Source organism: Emys orbicularis, chromosome 4 (genome assembly GCF_028017835.1).
Source record: "Emys orbicularis isolate rEmyOrb1 chromosome 4, rEmyOrb1.hap1, whole genome shotgun sequence".
Taxonomy (NCBI): domain Eukaryota; kingdom Metazoa; phylum Chordata; order Testudines; family Emydidae; genus Emys; species Emys orbicularis.
In genome coordinates this window covers 9361710-9382930 of record NC_088686.1, presented here as the reverse complement: position 1 = coordinate 9382930, position 21221 = coordinate 9361710, and the positions used below count along the sequence as shown (strand labels likewise).

The window sequence follows — 21221 nt, the reverse complement described above, 5'->3', positions numbered from 1 at the left end:
TATCAGCTATCAAGTATCACATGGCAGTCACAGTAGCTTTCATGATACCCCTTTCTGAAACAGGAATTGCGCAGACCCTGAATGCAGGTGTGTCAGATTGGCAGGGTTGAAGCTACTTGTATGATTTAAAGGATTATGCAATGATAATCTTCCTGTATTTAATGGTCACCACATTTTTATTGTTGCTATTGAAGATAAAATGAAGCTTTCATCCAATTAGGAAAATACAGGATTCTATGCAAAGCTTGGTTATAAAAGAGAAGATCTGCTCTGTAATTGACTGGAGCGGTAATATAGATAATGTTTTGTGGCTTGCAAGATGGCTGGCGTTGCTGTAGAAATAAAGTCCTTATATTAAAATGGAGTTTGAAAAGAACATTCCTGTTGAAGAAAGAATCGTGTTCAGAAGTGTGTTACCAAGACCAATTTAGAGGAGGAAGAATTTCTTAAGCAGCACTGGAGTCTGGTGAATGAAATGGACCATTATTTCCCCTGTCTTGCTCCATATGCTGCCTGACATATAACAGTTGCTTCAAGAATCCAAGCATTCAGCATATTCACTTAATAAAAATGCAGCCATTTCTTTTGTCCGCTAAATGGTATTGCCCTAGTAATGATTCTGTTGTAATGCACTGCCAGCTTATCGGGAAAGTTACAATGAAGTTCTGATAATGATAGAATTAATTTTTCTTATAAGAAAATATACTAAAGGTTGAAAAGTAATTTTGACTTGTGAAAATATATTTGACTACAGAGTTTTACATTTGATGTTTCTAGGGGACTGGAAGTCTGAGGATTGGTAATGGGATACGAAGCCATTCACCTCTAGGTCAATGTTGAATCCCGGCCCAGGTTGGTAGTGACCAAAAGTCGTTACCACTGATGCATGTTCAGTGACCTATGTCAGACAAGTTAGTGGTCTCAGCCCAGTTCTCAGGGGACAGGTTTGCAAGTTTAAATCGCCAGTGGAGACTGAACTAACCTCTCAATGTCAGAGGCAGTCCCTCCAGAACAAGATTGCAGTAGATTGGGTCCATATGAGGGGAGCTTGCAAAACTACCGCTGTACTGTACCTATTCTGTGTGTAACGGTTCCCAGTCTGTGTGATACTGGCACCTTTTCACAAGTACCAAACCATTCACTCAACCTAAGATGTTTTTAAGAGGTTGTGCATAACACTGGTGGGGGTGTGTGTGTGTGCGTGCATGTGAGTACTACAAATGTAATGTAGGTAGTTCTTGATTTTCAATATAACTTGCTTTTCTGCTTCCTTGATGGTCTATGTATCAGAAACAGACACAGAGCACTTCTTTAAAGTGAAGTTTAGTAGTTGTGGTAAGCTTCCTGCAATTTCATGAGAAATCAGACTTCAGCATTACGAACTTCATAATTTTTTCTTTAATATCCTCCAAAATCAGCTCCCTCACCCCACCCCCTGTAACACTTATATGCCTCCTTCAGTTGAAGTATCATATTGAACTGAGACAGTGTTTGCAGATTTCCAAAATTTGTCTTACATTGTGCAGTAACATGTAAATTTCTTATCGTGTTTAAGGGAGATGGAAAGTTTACCTGTAATGTATTGTGGACTTCTTCACTTTTACTACTAGTTCTTCATAACATGTTTCTGAAGTCCCTCTGTTGAGACATTGAGATTTAAACCAAACCCCACTGTGTGTTAGAAAGCTACATTTCCTCCAGCTATTAATATAAAATAAAATGTCTCCTTAGGTTGAGAATTTCTTCTGTATGGGATCTCCATTAGCAGTGTTTTTGGCACTGCGTGGCATCCGTCCAGGAAACAGTGGAAGTCAAGATCACATTCTGCCCAGAACTATTTGTAACCGGTTGCTAAACATTTTTCATCCAACAGATCCAGTGGTGAGTTTTTATTGCAGTTACAAGCTTTTACCTCAAGAGTATTTTTAAATAAAGTGTGCTGAAGGACAATAAAAGACAATATGTAAGAAGTGATCTTCAAAGTACTTGCATCAACATATAGGTATCTTTCTGCATGCAACATGGTTTTGCAGAACAGCTTTCTGCCAGTCATCTTCCAGTGTCTTAGGTTTTGTAATTGCAAAATAAATTATCACTAGAAAATGCAATAATGTCCTATGCAGTTCTTATCCTTCCTTTGGAAATAGTTTACTCAGTAACAGAGTGATTTTTTTATGCATAATTTGAACACTACTAATCACTAACGATTAATCTTGGTAGGATTCGATTTCAGTTGGTAAAATTAATGGAGATATCCCATCTCCTAGAACTGGAAGGAACCTTGAAAGGTCATCAAGTCCAGCCCCCTGCCTTCACTAGCAGGACCAAGTACTGATTTTGCCCCAGATCCCTAAGTGGCCCCCTCAAGGATTGAACTCACAACCCTGGGTTTAGCAGGCCAGTGCTCAAACCACTGAGCTATCCCTCCTCCAAAGGTTAGGTAAATGTTGATTTCAGCTGAAAGTGAAATTGACGAAAAAAATCTGTCAGTAAAGCATATCTGCAAGGATCAGGTGTCACTGGCCTTGCATCCTCCCCTGCATCTTGTGCTAGGGTGTCTTGGGCCCCTTGGTTATGTAGGGAGTCCTCTGCAGCCCAGCTGTCAGTACTGGGAACCCACTGTAGCCCTGCTATCAACGCTACCCTAACTCCATCCCTTCCCCCTTTCATTTCTAGCAACTGTAAAAATAAAAATGGTTAAAAATAAAAATAAATGTCAGAAGTAGAAAAAAATTGAATACTGCCAAGCCTACAAATGATGTAATGTTGCATTCACAAAGAAGCTGCGCTTTCCAGTTAAAAACTTCGAGACTTCTGTGATAAAACTTCTGTTTCCACATCATTAAAGTGTTGCTAGCAGTTTTTTAACTTTGCCTGTCGCCAAATATCATCTGACTGCAATGGAGCGTCGTTGATTTACATCCTCTAAGGATCTGTCCAACATCTCTAACTTGCCAGACAGCACAAATTCCATTAGGCGTTTTATTTTCAAAAGAGGTCAATCAGATTGTAATTGACTCTGACCCTCTCACAAATTGAAACATTCTTTACGTGGACTCAGAAGGTGCAAAATACTTTCCTACCTTATGAAAACAAAGAAAACTGAAAGGGTCATACTGAATGTAATTCCTTAATGAAAATCCATATGCCCACAGATCAATACGTAATGACTTCTGAAAACTAGCCTTTTATCCATGTACAGTAACTGAATTATTTATTAAGACAGTCTGAAAATTCCACTGGCATGCAAAAGTACAATTTCAGTTGGAGAGAAAAGGTGGGTGAAAGTAATCTCATTTATTGGACCAACTTCTGTTGAGAGAGAGAGAGACCAGCTTTTGAGCTACACAGAGCTCTTCAGGGCTGGGAAAGGTACTCAGTGTCACAGCTAAATACAAGATTGAACAGATTGTTTAGCATAAGTGGTTAACCCATATTCTAAGGGACCATTCAAGGTGAAATGGCCTGTTAATGCCCCTGTAGTCATAGGACAAAAAGGGTGGAGTGTCCTTGTAGAGAAGTAGATCACATCATGGTAATGGGCCACCCAAATTACCCCCATATGGATTCCAGGATGGGGTGGGAGGTGACAACCAAGGGTGTGCAGTAAAAGGGGGTTTTATTTCTTTATTGAAACAGGTTCTCTTGGGTATCATCAAACTACAATCCAAACTCAATGGGGACCCCATCCTGAATGAAATCTTTCCTGAACCCATTTTTCTTCAAACCACCCCCATCCCCTCCAATCTCTCGAAGCTCATAATCAGAAGCAAGCTCCTCACAGACCAGGACACGCCAACTCAAAGCGGCACCAGACCCTGCCAGAACAGATGCAAAACTTGCAGACATGGTGCCACTGCTACAATAATCAGTACCCCCCACAACGCGCCTTTCAAGATCCAGAAATCCCACAACATGTAGCGTACCTCATTGTCACAAGGTCCACTTCTCCTGGCTACTCTGGGGATTAGCTCCTTCCAGGTGTTGTGCTTTCCTCTGTCGGTCTCTCCACCCGTATCTGCAACTTCTTCATGACTTGGCCCTCCGGCCAGGTCACTATGTGTTTCCCCTTCTTGAGTACCAAAGTCTTCCTTCAGCAATCCTAGGCAGTCTTCCCACTCACTGCCTCATAGCTGTGACACTCTGAGGACAGGTCTGCACTACAAATTTACCTCAGTGCAGCTGCACCGAGGCAGAAAGCTCTCCCATCGGCTTAATAACTCCACCTCTACAGGAGGAGTTACGGTCAGTATAACTACGTCGCTTAGGGGGATGGTTTTTTCACACCCCTGTGCGACAACGTAGTTATACCAAAGTAAATATGTAGTGCACATCAAGGCTCGGTGTGACTTGAAAGCTTGTTTCTTCTCCCTCAGCAGAATGGTTACAATAACCCTGCATATAATTTCAGTTGGAAATTTTCAATTAGCCGCATGTATGATACAGGCTTTGTTAATGGGCTAATATCTTTTTATGTAAGAACATAAGAATGGCCATGCTGGGTCAGACCAATGGTCCATCTAGCCCAGTATCCTGTCTTCTGACAGTGGCCAATGCCAGAGGCTTCAAAAGGAATGAACAGAACAGGGTAATTATCAAGTGATCCATCCCCTGTCATCTAGTCCCAGGATCTGGCAGTCAGAGGCTGAGGGACACCCAGAGCATGGGGTTGCATCCCTGACCATCTTGGGTTATAGCCATTGTTGGACCTATCCTCCATGAATTTATCTAATTCTTTTTTAATCCCAATTATAGTTTTGGCCTTCGCAGCATTCCCTGGGAACAAGTGTGTCGTGTGAAGGAATACTTCCTTTTGTTTGTTTTAAACCTGCTGCCTATTAATTTCTTTGGGTGACCCCTAGTTCTTGTGTTATGTGAAGGATTAAACACTTCCTTTTTCACTTTCTCCATGCCATGCATGATTTTATAGACATCTATCACATCCTCCCTTAGTCGTCTTTTTTCCAAGCTGAACAATCCCAGTCTTTTTAATCTCTCCTCATATGGAAGCCATTCTATACCCTTAATCATTTTTGTTACCCTTTTGTGTATCTTTTCCAATTTTAATGTATATTTTTTGAGATGGGGAGACAAGAACTGCACGCAGTATTCAAGGTGTGGGCATACCATGGATTTATATAGGGGCATTATATTTACTGTCTTACTATCCCTTTCCTAGCCGTTCCTAACGTTCTGTTAGCTTATTTGACTGATGCTGCAGAGCGATCCATATAAGAAGGATTTATTTTAAAGAAAGCTGCTGTTTAACTCTTGGTGACAGGGGCCCTAGAAAACTGACATGCCATCCTGTCATCTGGCCCTCGCCAAATACATATCCCAAAAGGGAGGTCAAGATCTCTGCTCCCTGAAACCAAATTAAGGATATTGGAATTGTCTGACTATAAAAGCCGTCATGGGACTGTAAAAGCCCTCCATGCCAGTCTACTACTATTATCTCACTATAGGCCCCAAGTCAGTAAAGTATGTAAGTTCATGAATCGTCTAATTCAAGTTCAGTTGAACTAATCACACATTTAAATGGTTTGCTGAATTAGGGCCATAGTTTTTATTTCTCCCTCCCCACCTCAGCCCATCTACAGAGGCGCTGTTCATTGGGTACGTCTACAATACACTTTTTTTACCTTGAGCTAATTGAGTGCCAATTAATTCAAAGGCTAGTGTGGCCCTCCCCACACATTTGATCCAGCCTACAACCATTTGTTCTTTATCCTAAAGATTACCTAGATTTTGTTCAGGGCATGTCTACACTTGCCTCTGGAGCGATCGATCCAGCAGGGTCGATTTATCACGTCTAGTGAAGACGTGATAAATTGACCGCCGAGCTCTCCTGTCGACTCCGGTACTCCACCGGAGCAAGAAGCATAGGCGGAGTCGACGGGGGAGGGTCAACAGTCGACCTACCGTGGTAAGTAGCTCTAAGTACGTTGACTTCAGCTACGCTATTTTCGTAGCTGAAGTTACGTAACTTAGACCGACTTAGGTTGCGCCCCCCCCCCCCCTTTTCTCTCCCAAGTGTAGACCAGGCCTCAGTGGTGAGTTACAAGGAGATGCCAGAAAAGTGGTAAAACTTGCTGTCACCTGTACTGTCCAGTAATGTCTTCTGTTGAAAATAAGTATAGCAAGACTTCTATCTTACTCATCAGACTTTCAAAGCTCACTACCTAAATTGTATCTACAATTTCCACATTTGCCTAATAAACAGAGGTTTGTTCAGATTGTGCGAGCAAAATTAAATAGCCAGTTTTAGCAATTTGCTGTGAAATGCAGAATCAGTTTATCCATATAGAAAGGATAAGTCTTTTGTTGTACTGTAATAGCCTACTATTAACAGTACTTTTCACTTCTGATGAAAGAATATAGTAGTAGCAGTGTTGCAGAGGAATATACAAGGATATGTGCATAAGCAGTAGGGAAACTCGTCAGTTTTCCAGGAAAATGAAAATAAACATGACCACAGTGTATTTTCAACATTAGTCAATTTCTGGCTATTAATTTACTGCAACTATTTCACAGTAGCAAGATTTCTTTTCTTAACAGAGTGACAGGGATTGGGAGCAAGGAACTCCTGAGTTCTAATTCTGACTATCCCACTGACTCACTCTATTGCCTTGAGCAAGTTATTTTAATTTTTGTATGTATCTCTTCTGTAAAATGGGATTGCTGCCATTTATCCATTCATCCCCAGGGGACTGTGAGGATGAATCATTAGAGTTTGTTCAGTAATTTGAGGATGAAGAGCGCTATATATTGGTAAGTAAATTTAATTTTCAGTGTCTGTCACTGCTCAGGATTTTCTTCTCTTGAATTTATCTTGCAGGCCTATAGACTAGAACCTTTAATTTTGAAGCACTACAGCAACATTTCACCTGTCCAGATCCACTGGTACAACACTGCAAACCCTCTACCTTATGAGCACATGAAGCCAAGCTTTCTCAACCCAACAAAAGAACCTACCTCAGTCACCGAGAATGAAAGTATACCAACCATACCAAGCCCAGCTACTTCACCAGTCATGGTTCGACGCCATTATGGGGAGTCAATAACAAATATAGGCAAAGCAAGTATATTAGGTAACTGCTAATTAAGTCTTTTTTCATATGTACATAACATTTTGCAATTAGGTTTCATGCAATAACATTTTGATTAATTGTTACTAGAGCCCTATTTTCATATAACAATAAATGTGCTGTAGTGGTATCTTTCCTGTACTTCCACAACATAAGTGCAGTGCTAATTTAAATCCAAATAAACTTTTACTTAAGGGAATGGGATGTTTATATATACTACAGCCAATGTTATTCTTTTGCTACTGCTATCTTATTTGTTGCATGTTTAATTGAAATAACATCCTGATGGGTCAGTCAGTATCCAGTAATCAAGTGTTGTTAGTTTGCAGCATGAAGAATTAAAATGTTTGCATTAAAATCACATTTCACAGTATTGGTTAGTGGCAGCAAGGTCCTTAGTTAGTAATGAGAAATGTTCGGATTCCATTTAACTTAATATAACATGAATTCCAGATGCAAAATTCTAACCTGAAATTTTTTTCTGTCCCATTCATTGTCCTTTAGCATCCTGATCCAGTTTAAGCACTAGCTTAACTTTAAACATATGAGCAGTCTCTTTTGCTTTTGATGGGGTTACTCTTGTGCTTAAAGTTAAGTATGTGCCTAAGAGCGTTGCTCAGTGTGGGCCTACACTGTTTGGGTTTTATACTAAAATAACTTGAAAGAAGTTTAAACAAGGTAACCTGCTGTTGAGTTTCTTCCCTAGTGAGCAAGTAAATCTTTATTTCCTATCTTCTTAAGGAATTAGTCTGATTTATATAATACTCCTAAGCAAGATCTGACACATCTCACTACACAGCTTTTTTTTTCCATGTAAGATCTGTGTATTTAACTTTGTTTTACTGTGAAAGTAGCTTTTTAACATAGCCACAAGATGGCAGCAAAGTCAGGAGAAAATGTTATCACTCTTAAGGTTATGAATCTGTAAAGTATCTTAAACTTTCATGCAGTGATTCTCAAACAATAATCATCCCCTTTCAATGATAATATAGCACTTCTAAGTCTCTCTAAAAATGGTGCAAGCATAAGAAGTTGATGAAAGGAGTGTCCTCTCATTACAGATGATAATGTGATTCTTCTTTCACATAGAAGGTACTGTAATTATTGTGAAGTACCCAAACCTACTGTGTAGCAAAATGAATGAGATCTTAAAAGAATTTGTCTGTAAAACAGGAATTAAAATAGACCTTTTCAGTATTGGATTTTATTTTATTGGTCCAAAACTGTTCTTGCATATTTTTGTTTCCCTGACTACAGTTTCTGAATTATAACCTTGATTGTACACTAGACTTGAGTCACATGATAAAAAATGTAGACTTAATTTAAATAAGCTGTTTTTCCCACCCTGGAAAAACATGAGTAGTGTTTTTCTTTCGCTGTCATTCAGCTGTAATTGATGGGTGTTATAGCCACTTTAATTTGTGGTATGATTTAAGTCATGGTGCCTGTCCTGTTTTGTGCTGAATGCAGGAGCTGCTAGCATTGGGAAGGGCCTTGGAGGGATGTTGTTCTCAAGATTTGGCCGATCAAGTGCACCCACTTCACAAACATCTGAGACTGGAAAAGAGGGAACAGAAGGCGAAGACAAGAAGCCAGTTGCCATTCATTCTACTGTTGGAACGTTGACCTTCCCACACAGCAGTTCCGGCTTCCTTGACCCCACATGTTAGTGTACCTTTACGTTCAGCAGCTAGCCGTATCTTCTGGCTTCTCTTTTGGAAATGGAGACTATTTTTTAAGTTGACTTTGGATGCATTTGTTGTGGGGGGGCGGGGGACATGGAAATATGTGTGTTATAACAACAAACATATGCTCCTGTTTAAATTGTTTCCTGGGTAGCTTTACGATGATAAAAACTGGGTTCATTCCCATTCATTAAATATTTTTCAATTATTTCCAGAGGCTTAAATCTCTTTGATCTGTTCTTTTTTTTTTTTCTTTTGCTCTTTAAATGGTACATATATTTCACAGAACTTTAGCTAGTACAGTAGAACCTCAGAGTTACGAACACGTCGGGAATGGAGGTTGTTTGTAACTCTGAAATGTTCGTAACTCTGAACAAAACATTATGGTTGTTCTTTCAAAAGTTCAACTGAACATTGACTTAATACAGCTTTGAAACTTTACTATGCAGGAGAAAAATGCTGCTGTCCCTTTATTTTTTTAGTAGTTTACGTTTAGCACAGTATTGTACTGTATTTGCTTTCTTGCTTTTTATTTTTTCTCTGCTGCTGCCTGATTGCATACTTCTGTTTCCAATTGAGCTGTGTGGTTGACTAGTCAGTCCATAACTCTGGTGTTCGTAACGCTGAGGTTCTACTGTCCATTCTCTGCTACAATGGTCTCTAAAATATCATTGGAAAAATCAACATAATTGCCTCAGAAATCCAGTTTCATTTATAGTAGAATGCATTTTTTTTAATTCTCCAGTATATGTCTGGCCCTAAGACATACTTTTTGGTGATGTACAAAATACAGAGAAAGAAACAGTCCTTGCCCCTAGCAGAGCTGGTCCAAATACAGGACAAAAATTTAGCAAACGTTTTTATGAAAATGAGAGCACTTCCTATGCCAAAATTCAAAATGTTGATAAAATTAATTTCAAAACTTTTCAATCACTCTATTGTCAAGGCATTTACTGTGAAAAATCTGATTTAATCTAATCTAAACTTTCAACAATTTTTCAGTGACTCCTTATTTCATCTCTTTTGACTTCACACGCTCTCAAAGGTGTTTTCCCTAGATGCATATACACAGTACTGCCCAATCAGTCAAGTTCAAAGAGATGACTTTAAATAATCATAGGAAGTCCAAGCTCTGTATGTGCAGTCAGTTGTTTCACTCTGACAATTTTAATGTTGGAATTAAGAAAAAGCTGAAGTTTTGTTTTTCCTTTTCTGAAAAATGTAAGTGTTGTGGTCAACATGGGCTTTGGATTGGGCTCGTGCATCTTAAATTATCTCTGTAGTAACAGTTGAGTCAAGAATATAAGCAGTGCTGCATCTTATGGTAGCGTCCACATGGTACATCACAGTTCTAGCTCTAGATAAGAGCTAGCTTTAAATTAATGGAGATATCCTATCTCCTAGAACTGGAAGGGACCTTGAAAGGCTATTGAGTCGAGTCCAGCCCCCTGCCTTCACTAGCAGGACCAAGTACTGATTTTGGCCCAGATCCCTAAGTGGCCCCCTCAAGGATTGAACTCACAACCCTGGGTTTAGCAGGCCAATGCTCAAACCACTGAGCTATACCTCCCCCCAAAGCTTCAACAGATAATCTGAGTGACTCATTCATCATATAGGGCAGAGGTTTAATTTTAAACGGAAAAATATGGAGGAGTAACAGTGATTGTGGTTAAATCCTAGTGGGGGGTTCTTTTTAGGAAACTCAGCAACTCCAACCTTGCCACCCAATCCCAGTATCTCTCTATTGTGTTCTATAGATGGAGATCCCACAGCCTAGCCCAGCCAGGCTGACTCAATCCATGGCTGAAGTGTTAACTTCTGAAAGGCCTACTGCATGGATGTGTGTGAATCTTGCTTGTATCCCAAGGTTCTATAGTGGAATCGCCGAGAGATAGAAGTGTTTTAGCAATTTGCTTGCAGAGAAACCAGAGTCGTCTGATTTACTGTATTTGGAAACCAGTTAGATGTTGGTTGGAAAATATTAAGCCCTATACCAGGGGCTCTCAAACTGGGGGTCGGGAGGTTATTACATGGGGGGTCGCAAGCAGTCAACCTCCACCCCAAATCCCGCTTTGCCTCCAGCATTTATAATGGTGTTCAATATATTAAAAAGTGTTTTTAATTTATAAGGGGGGGTCGCACTCAGAGGCTTGCTATGTGAAAGGCGTCACCAGTAAAAAAAAGTTTGAGAGCCACTGCCCTATACCTCCCTGAATGTTGTTGATATCATGATTGTGGAGATTTTGAGTGATATAGTTTTTTACTTTGAGCCAATGGCTTTGACAAGCAATTCTATTTTTTCCCCAGTATGTTTTTTGGCCTTTGTGGCTAACTAGGATTTTAGTTTATCCATTTCATGCGGTTGCTTCTTTAGAGCTAAGAAAATCTCTACAAATGAGTTGACAACAGTGTGTTAATTGTGGTAGCAACTAAGCCAGTTAAATGTGCAGTAAAGGCTGCTTTGATGTATGTGGTATTACAATAGCAGCTGTTGAAATAAAAGGGCAGCTGCTGAAACATTTTGGAAAAATCTGGAAACTTAAAAGGACTGACTTTCTGTGTAGGGACTGGGACTAAAGCTAACATTTTTCAGAAGCGTCAGCAATTGTCGGATGCCTTTATTTGTTTTGGTGCCTAACTTGAGACATCCTAAAGGAGCCTTATTTTCAAAGGGCGGATGCTCCATACTTTCTGAAAATCTGAGAACCTTCCAGGTGTCTTAAGTTGGGCCCCTAAAAATTAAGTTATCAGTATCTCTCTAGTCACTTTTGAAAATCTTGGCCTAAGCCTGTTTTTAGAAGAAAAGATCAGGATACTTGCTGAGTAATTCCCTCTAGTTACATGAAGAATAAGGTTGTTAAACTGTTCTTTCCAACACCTTCAGTGTTTTCTGCATGATCTATCCATTAGTATTGTGTTATTTGTAGTAATTGCATATGTATAAATATAAAAAACCACACGCGCACACACATATAAATTACAAAACAAGAGAACACTCTAAACCCTCAGCACAGGAATATTGGGTACTTTTTATATACAGGCAAGTAGAAACAAAACCAAATGATAGAAGAATTAGCATGTGGTTTTTCTTTTGTCGAAGTATGGATCTAGTAACTCTTCCTGTTTCTGTTTTATTTCATTTCTAGTGGAACTGGAGCACAGGATTGACTTTGAGCTCAGGGAAGGTCTTGTGGAGAGCAGATACTGGTCTGCAGTAACATCGCACACTGCATATTGGTCATCTATGGATATTGCTCTCTTTCTTCTTACCTTCATGTATAAACAGGACCAAGAAGATGCTGACAAATCAAATTTAGACCCTGTTTGAATTTTTGGGGGTTTTTTTTATTTTTTTTTATTTTGAGGAGGGTGGGAATTTTACAACAAATGGCACAAAACTGATATTTTACTGTTAAAACGTAGTGTCTAAGGCATGGAAGTTTCAGGTTTAAGTGCATGTTTGGATTTTTTCCTGTTTTTAAAGAGCAAAAATGATTTGCATTTAAAAACATTTAGTTTTAAACATTTGCAGAAAATTATTCCACATTCTCATGATTTTGATTGTATAAACAAGCCAGAACATGTAGCATCACATAAGCACTGTGCTTGGGTGACATATGTGCTAATGACCATAATTACTGTTTAGTTCGTTAAAATATAAAGATTAGTCAACTGAAACTAAATTAACAAAACATATGTTAGATGCAAACCTAAAACTGCCATGTTCCTATGTTTTATGTACCAGTAAATAATAAACATTGGTGTCATTTTTCTAAGACTTTATTGAAATCTACAGGATATTACCCACAGTTCCATTGAAAGACCATTCCTACTGCTGACTTCAAGGGTATATTACACATAACTTGTTTAAAAACTGCTGAAAAAGCATGAAACAAATATTTGAAATACTGTAATTATAATTTATTATTACCTCTGACTAATTGCTTCATTTATTCCAGTGTACAAAACATTACTTTTTTACTGGTTTATTTTGGCTTAATTTAAGAACCACATTTATTTTCTACAGTGTTAAGACTTTTTCTCAGATATACATATCTTTGTACTATTCAAATGAATATATGGACACTGTGGCACACTTTCAGTATTTTTTTCATTAAAAATAAATCTTTGTGGTTTCACACAAATGACACTAGTTACATTCTTCTCAGAGGTAAGTAACCTCTTTCATAGGCCCCTGCCTTTTTGGTCACATGTCTCACAAATGACTGAAGGCTTATTTTGGACCTCTCATTAGACTTAATTTGCAGTAGCGAAGTGTATTCCATTTACTGCTACTGAAAATATGTGCAATAATGTATTGAGAAGAAAGAGTGCAACTTAAAATGAATTTGGTGAGCTCAGAAGCATTTGCATAATTGATATCAGAAGCAAACAGTGTGATACTTTTTATTAAAAGCCAAACAAAAGAGTTCTGCCAGTGTTTCATTTTATGAAAATCAGACCCCATCATGTGATTTCAGTAAAAGGATTGCAGTTGTAGCTGGATCAAATTCCCAAGGAGCCAGGAGAGGACTGTTATGAAGAAAGGAAATCTTCAAATTAATCACTTAGTCAATTCTGGGATCATAAAACAGAATTTTAAGGCTCTGGAGCAGAAGTGTCAAATATATGACCTGTGTGCTGGACCCAGATGATGTGTTCATGTGACCTACGTTGCATATTTTTTTTAAAAAGGGTCCTTGGTGGTTGCGAACAGATGCAAACCCAGTGTAAACAAATGCAGTAATGTCTTCCTGAGGCTGGAGACGGCCTGAAGAGGTAGATATGGTATATCTTGACTTTAGTAAGGCTTTTGATACTGTCTTATATGACCTTCTCATAAACAAACTAGAGAAATACAACCTAGATGGAGCTACTATAGGTGAGTGCATAACTGGTTGGAAAACCGTTCCCAGAGAGTAGTTATCAGTGGTTCACAGTCATGCTGGAAGGACAACACCGAGTGGGGTCCCGCAGGGATTAGTTCTGGGTCCGGTTCTATTCAAGATCTTCATCAATGATTTAGATAATGGCATGGAGAGTACACTTATAAAGTTTGTGGACGATATCAAGCTGGAAAAGGTTGGAAGTGTGTTGGAGAATAGGATTAAAATTTAAAATGATCTAGACAAACTGGAGAAATGGTCTGAAGTAAATAGGATGAAATTCTATAAGGGCAACTGCAAAGTACTCCACTTAGGAAGGAACAGCCAGTTGCACACATACAAAATGGGAAATGACTGCCTGGGAAGGAGTACTGCAGAAAGGGATCTGGGGGTCATAGTAGATCATAAGCTAAATATGAGTCAACAGTGTAACACTATTGCCAAAAAAAAAAAGGCAAATATTATTCTGGGATGTATTAGTAGGATTATTTTAAGTAAGACACGAGAAGTCATTCTTCCGCTCTACTCTGCACTGATTAGGCCTCAACTGGAGTATTGTGTCCAGTTCTGGGTGCCACGTTTCAGGAAAGATGTGGACAAACTGGAGAAAGTCCAGAGAAGAACAACAAAAATGATTAAAGGTCTAGAAAACATGACCTATGAAGGACGATTGAAAAAATTGGGTTTGTTTAGTGTGGAGAAAAGACTAAGAGGGGGCATGATAGCAGTTTTCAAGTACATAAAAGGTTGTTACAAGGAGGGGGATGAAAAATTATTCTCCTTAACCTCTGAGGATAGGACAAGAAGCAATGGGCTTAAATTGCATCAAGGACAGTTTAGGTTGGACATTAGGAAAAACTTCCCTGACAGGAAGTTTTTGCCTGGAATAAATTGCCTGGGGAGGTTGTGGAATCTCCATCATTGGAGATTTTTAATAGCAGGTCAGACAAACACCCGTCAGGGATGGTTTTAATAATACTTAGTCCTGCCATGAGAGCAGGGGACTGGACTAGATGACCTCTCAAGGTCCCTTCTAGTCCTTTGATTCTATGAAACGACATCTGAGAGATGTGCACCCCTTGGGGTGTTAAATCTGAAGGCACTTTAGTGTGAGCATTAGCTATTTCATTGCTTATATTATTGGTGGGAATTTGGAAAGGAAGGCCATAGATTGGGACTAAGAATTTGGTAATAGCTAGAGAGAAGAAAGGAGAAGAGACACAAAGACAGAAAAGATGGTGAAAATGGAGGATGGGGAGGGAAGAGATAAGGCAGAAATAGAAGAGTCCTAAAGGAGGCGTATTCTCCCATTGATATCATACCTACAAAAGGCTATGCTCTAATTTTGATCTTTGTGAAAACCTTCCATTTATCTCAGTGAATTGAGGATGTTTTATAATCCTAAATTTTTACCCTGGCCCATGGACCATAATTAAAAATGGAATTATGCCCTCAAAGGCATTTGTCCCTGGCATCATTGTTCTGGAAGAACATGTCTTCGAGTAGTGTCCTCATGGGTACTCCATGTCCAGATGTGTCCACGTGGCTTTGGTCAGATATTTGGTAGCAGGGCCTTTTCAGCCCATGCATGCGCTCCAGACATCCTCATGCCCCACACCGAGGATACGTAGAGCTGCGCAGGCAAACCGCCCTCAGTTCCATCTCAGCTGCTTTGGCCTGAGATGGAGTGTCTAGCATACCTACTTCTAACTTAACCTTTAGCTTAGCCTTAGGTTTCTCTAGTATTCGTTTCTTGTAGTTATTTAGAATTTCCTCTTTTATGTATAGTTTTATAGTTCCTGTATTTCATTCGATGGTTTTTTTCTCTGTTAATCTTTTCTCTTCCTCCTTTCCCACTTTGTCTGGGATGGTCCTTGGGGCTCATTGCTATCATTGCTGGGGTATGCCAGGATCTCTGAGATTCAAGCGCTGCTTCACCTGCTGGGAATGTGTGTGCACACCCACGTGCACAGTCGGAGATTTTTGCCTTAGCGGTATCCGTAGGGTCGGCTGTGGTGCCATCTGGAGTGCTGTGCTCATGCATCGGTATAAGTTCCTTCTTACTGCCCATAGCAATTGGTCAGAGCACCTATTTCCCTTGCCTAGCAACTGGTTAGCGGTTCTTTCCTTTCTTTTGAGTTTTAAGTGTCTTGTAAATAGTTTGTTTACAGTATTTAGTAAGTAGTGTAGTTAGTAAGTAGTGTAGTTAGTAAGTTATTGTCCTGGGAGGGACTTTGTCTCAGGCGCAGCATGCCCCAGTCTGCAGGTTTTAAGCCCTGTTCTGACTGTAACAGGCCTGTGCCTGTTAGTGACCCCCATAGCAGCTGCCTGAAGTGCTTGGGGGAATCACATGTGAAGGACAAGTGTCACATCAGGCCCTGCTCCAAAGGATGGCCACAAATTTAGGTCTGGAGGTGGAGGAGATGACTGAGCAATCAGACACCTTGTTTAATGTGCTCTCAACATCAACACCTGCACGTGTCGTGCTACCAGTGCACGATGGGGTCTTAAAAATAGCCAAAACTCTCTGGCAAACCTCATCTTCCAGCCCACCCACCTCCAAGATGGCTGAAAAGAAATATTTCATCCCAGCTAAGGGGTTCAAATACTTGTATATCCTCCCGCCTCTGGGGTTGCTGGTTGTCTCTGCGGCCAATGAGAGACAGACAGGGGCAAACCAATTCTATCCCCAAAAATAAAGAAACCAAGAGGCTGAACCTTTTTGGAAGAAAAATGTATTCACTGGCCAGCCTTCAGGGTGGCAAATCACCAGGCTCTTTTGGGGAGATATAACTTCAGCTTATGGGACTCCCTCCGTAAGTTCAAGGATTCCCTACCGCAGGACTCAGCCCAAGAATTCGGGGCCCTAGTTGAAGAGGGTACAACAGTGGCAAGATGCTACCTCCAAATGGCATGGTACGAGGCCGATTCAGCAGCCAGGGTGGTCACATCGGCAGTGGTCATGAGGCACAGTTCCTGGCTTCAAACCACAGGCCTGTCCCAGGAGATGCAGTCCTCCACCCAGGACCTCCTGTTTCATGGAAATTGTCCGTTTGCAGAGCAAATGGATGCGAGGCTGCATGGACTGAAGGACACTCAGGCCACCCTCCGCTCGCTGAGTCTGCGTACGCCACAGTCGGCGAGGAAGCAGTTCTGGCCATCCCTCCGCCAAGGCCTTGGCAGCCGCAGCAGGGATCTGTAAGGAGAAGGGATAGAAACATGAGTTTTAGTCATTGCCACCCTTCCTCCTCCCACTAACCTGCGCAACCTGGCCCAGCAAAACATCACGGGCCAGAAGCACTCACTTTGAGGGTGTGCTCAAGAGCGACATCCCAGTCAACTTCCCAGATCCGCCTCATTCTTTCCTCAACCATCTACATCCCTTCCATTTGGCCTGGTCATGTGTGACCTCAGACCGCTGGGTGCTAGAAATTATCTCTCTGGCTACACCCCCCAATTCTTGGCGGCCCCCACCGCTTCCCTGTCCCTCTTCAAGGACCCTTCTCACGAGCAACTCCTCGTTCAAGAGGTCGAGAACCTCCTGCAGGCAGTGGAGGAGGTTCCTCTGGAAGTGTGAGGAAAAGGGTTCTGCTCCCATTATTTCCTAATCCTGAAAGAAAAAGGGCACCTAAGACCCATCCTGGACTTGCAACACCTCAACAAATCTCTCAAGATGTTGAAGTTTTGCATAGTCTCCCTGGCCTCCATCATCCCCTCCCTGGATCTAGGAGACTGGTACGCCACCCTCAACTTGAAGGATGCTTATTTCCATATCTCCATCTTCCAAGGGCACAGACAGTTCCTCCATTTTGTAATGGGCTGGCACCATTTCCAATTCACAGCACTGCTCTTTGGACTCTCGTCGACCCTGAGGGTGTTCACAAAATGTCTGGCACCAGTGGCCACTTACCTGAGGCGTCGAAGTGTCCAGGTCTGCCTGTATCTCGACAATTGGCTCATCAAGGGCAGGTCTCAGGAACTGGTACCAAAGGAGCCTCAGTCTGATATGTTCCACTTGCCACAACCTGGGCCTGTTGATAAACAAAAAGAAATCAACCTTAAGGCTGGTGCAACGGATAGAGTTCAGAGGGGTGGTCCTCAACTCCACGTGGGCCAGAGTCTTCCTTCCAGAGGCCCATTTCCAGGCAGTGTCAGCCCTGATTTTCCATGTGAAGGACCACCTGCTCACTATCACTCACATCTGCCTGAAGTTGTTCGGCCACATGGCAGTGTGTATGTACGTGGTCTGTCATGCTCAGCTCCATCTCTGGCCACTGCAAGCGTGGTTGGCATCAGTCTACATCCCCCAACAGGCACAATCTAGACCGGTAGTCAGGGTGTCGGATCATATATGGTCATCCCTGAATTGGTGGTTGGACCCGGGATCGGAGGGAGTTCTGCTTGTGGCCCTGTCCCCATCACTGACCCTGGTTTCTGATGCCTCAGACCTGGGCTGGGGAGCCCACCTGGGCAAGCTCAGCACACAAGGTCATTGGTCGTGGGAAGATTGGTCCCTCTACATAAACATCAGGGAGCTCAAAGCTGTTTGCCTGGCCTGCCAGGCTTTCCTGCCCCACCTGGAGGGTGAGGCGGTACAGGTCCTGATGGACAATACCGCTGCAATGTATTACATCAACAAGCAGGGTGGAGCCGGGTCTTCGGCCCTATGCAAAGAAGCTCTCCGCCTTTGAAACTTGTGTGTGCAGTATGCCATTCATTTGATGGCAGTGCACCTTCCCGTGGCCAGGAACGTGTTAGCAGATCGCCTAAGAAGGACCTTCACTTCTCACCATGAGTGGTTGCTCCATCAGGAGGTGGTCAGTGTGATCTTCCAAAGGTGGGGGACTCCCTAGATGGACCTGTTTGCGTCCCGTCAGAACAGGAAGTGCCACGTGTTCTGCTCAATTCGGGGGATGAACAGGGGCTTCCTGTCGGACGCCTTCCTGCGCCCATGCTTGGGGGCTCTAATGTATGCCTTCCCACCGGTGGCCTTGATCCACAGAGTCTTCATGAAGATCAAACAAGACAAGGCAAAGGTGATCCTGATAGCCCTGGCTTGGCCTCACCAGCACTGGTTCAACACGCTGATGGACCTTTCAGTAGCTACCCCACTGCAGCTGCCTCTCTGGCCGGATCTGCTGTCCCAGAACCACAGAAATCTTCTGCACCCGAACCTGGTGGCGCTGCACTTGACAGCCTGGCTACAAGATGGCTGAATACGGAAGAACAGGAATGCTCGGCCTGTATCCAGCTGGTCTTGTTGGGTAGCAGAAAGCCCTTCAACAGAGCAACCTACCTGGCCAAATGGAAAAGGTTCTCATGCTGGTCCTCAGACCAAGGTGCCTCGCTGCAGGCAATCCTGAACTATCTTTTGCACTTCAAGCTCCAAGGGTTATCCCTGTCATCAGTTAAGGTCCACTTGGCCTTCCACCCTCCACTCCAGAGCAGACTGGTCTTTGCTCACGACATGACGGTTCAGTTCTTGGAAGGTCTGGAGCAACTCTATCCCCATGGCCGGGACCCTGGCCCTCCTTGAGACCTGAATCTCGTGCTGTTACGGCTCATGGGTCCCCTCTTCGAGCTTCTGGCTTCCTGCTTCCTTCTCCTCCTCTCCTGTAAGGTTTCTTTCGTGGTTGCAATAATGTCTGCCCACAGGGTCTCTGAGATCAGGGCACTTACTTCTGAGCCACCCTATACAGTGTTCTACAAGGACACGGTCCAGCTGTGGCCGCACCCAGCGTTCCTGCCCAAGGTAGTTTCACAGTTTCATACCAGCCAAGACATATACTTACCTGTCTTCTTTCCGAAGCCTCATAAGTCGGAGGAGGAGCGTAAATTGCACTCTCTGGATGTCAGGAGAGCGCTTGCCTTCTACATCGACAGGACTAAGCTGTTTTATAAGTCAACACCGTTTGTTGCGATGGCAGACAAGATGAAAGGTCGTGCAGTGTCTGCTCAGATAATTTCATCCTGGATCACTGCCTGCATCCATTGCTGCTATGATCTGGCAAAAGTGCCTTCACTGATGATCGTAACCGCCCACTCAGCTAGGGTGCAGGCCTTGGTGGCGGCCTTCCTGACCCAAGTGCTGATTCAAGATGTCTCCAGGGCCGCTACCTGGTCGTCTATCCATATGTTTACATCACGTTACACACTTATCCAGCAGGCCTGAGACGATGCTGGTTTCGGTAGAGCAGCCAGCTGCACTGCAGTGAACTCTGAGCCCACCTCTAGGGATACTGTTTGAGAGTCAACTACAATGGAATCAACATGAGCAAGCACTCGAAGAGAAAAAGTGACCTACCTTTCATAACTGTTCTTCAAGATGTGTTGCTCATGTCCATTCCATTACTCGCTCTCCTGCACCTCTGTCAGAGTTGCCAGCAAGAAGGAACTGAGAGGGCATAGGACCAGCGGCACCTAATATACCGACGCATGATGCAGCACTCCAGAGAGTGCCACAGCCGACCCTATGGATACCGCTAAGGCAAAAATCTCCGATGACTGTAGGCTGACCAGATAGCAAGTGTGAAAAATCGGGATGGGAGTGGGGGGTAATAGGAGCCTATATAAGAAAAAGCCCCAAATATCGGGACTGTCCCTATAAAATTGGGACATCTGGTCACCCTAGATGACTGTGCATGTGGGCGTGCGCACACACCTAGAATGGAATGGACATGAGCAACACATCTCGAAGAACATCAGTTACAAAGGTAGGTAACCCTTTTTTTAAAATATCTGTAACGGTGAAATTCAAGATTTTTTAAAATGCTATGGCTGTGAAATTTACCAGAATGGACCGTGAATTTGGTAGGGCCCTAGTCATGTGATCTGAGGGTATAGTTGGAATGTCTGATCATCCAACTACCAGTGTTTCTTTCACTAGAGAGGAGTTTAGCTTTGCAAGGTGCATCTTCTGGTAGTTTTCTTCAGAAATCATTAGAGATGGAGACCACCTGTTGGCTGTCATATCTAGCTCCCTAACTATCTATGACTGTTTCCAGCAATCTGTCCTTGAGTGCTCTGTCAGTTTTAAATTACTCTGGCCACAGGACTTTCACTGCTGTCCTTGTTGTTAAGTCATTTTTCCTGGGATTCAGCTTAAATATTCTTTTACTCAATTCCATCCCTTTCTCCTAGGGCCACACTAAGCAATTCCTCTTCTTTTGTTACTTTCTGCTTGTATTGCCTATATGTCTAACCTTGTTTGCAAAACCATCCAATTAGTTTAGTCCTTTTTCTGGTTCCGTTAATGAAGAGGTTAAACAAAACTGGGCCTAGCTCTACATTTTCGTTACTGTCCTGATCTGCATCTCTTCCTCGCTTGCGATTTATTGTTGTCCGTTTGTTCCTTCAGCCAGTCATCAGTCGGTGTGACTGCCCAAATCCAAGTCAATTTGAATTTATTTGCCAAGTACGAATTCATGAGACACCATATGAAATGTTTTACTAAAGTCAGGTATAATAACGTTGTATTTGTTGAATGTCTTTTTTCCACTGAATTTGTAACTATCAAACAAGCAGTCAAGTTTCTCCCAAAAACTTTTATTTCTCATGGTTCC

General features: G+C 42.1%; 1 protein-coding gene across 1 annotated transcript in view; it reads left to right on the top strand.

Annotated features, from left to right (window-relative positions):
* DDHD1 (DDHD domain containing 1) overlaps positions 1 to 12907 on the top strand; it is a 109711-nt gene extending 96804 nt beyond the window's left edge. The window contains exons 10-13 of the mRNA XM_065403611.1: positions 1732 to 1881; positions 6839 to 7091; positions 8559 to 8753; positions 11920 to 12907. Coding sequence (XP_065259683.1) covers positions 1732 to 1881; positions 6839 to 7091; positions 8559 to 8753; positions 11920 to 12101 — 780 coding nt within the window. The 3' untranslated portion in view covers positions 12102 to 12907. The remainder of the gene's footprint in view (positions 1 to 1731; positions 1882 to 6838; positions 7092 to 8558; positions 8754 to 11919) is intronic.
* Positions 12908 to 21221: the final 8314 nt, after the last annotated feature.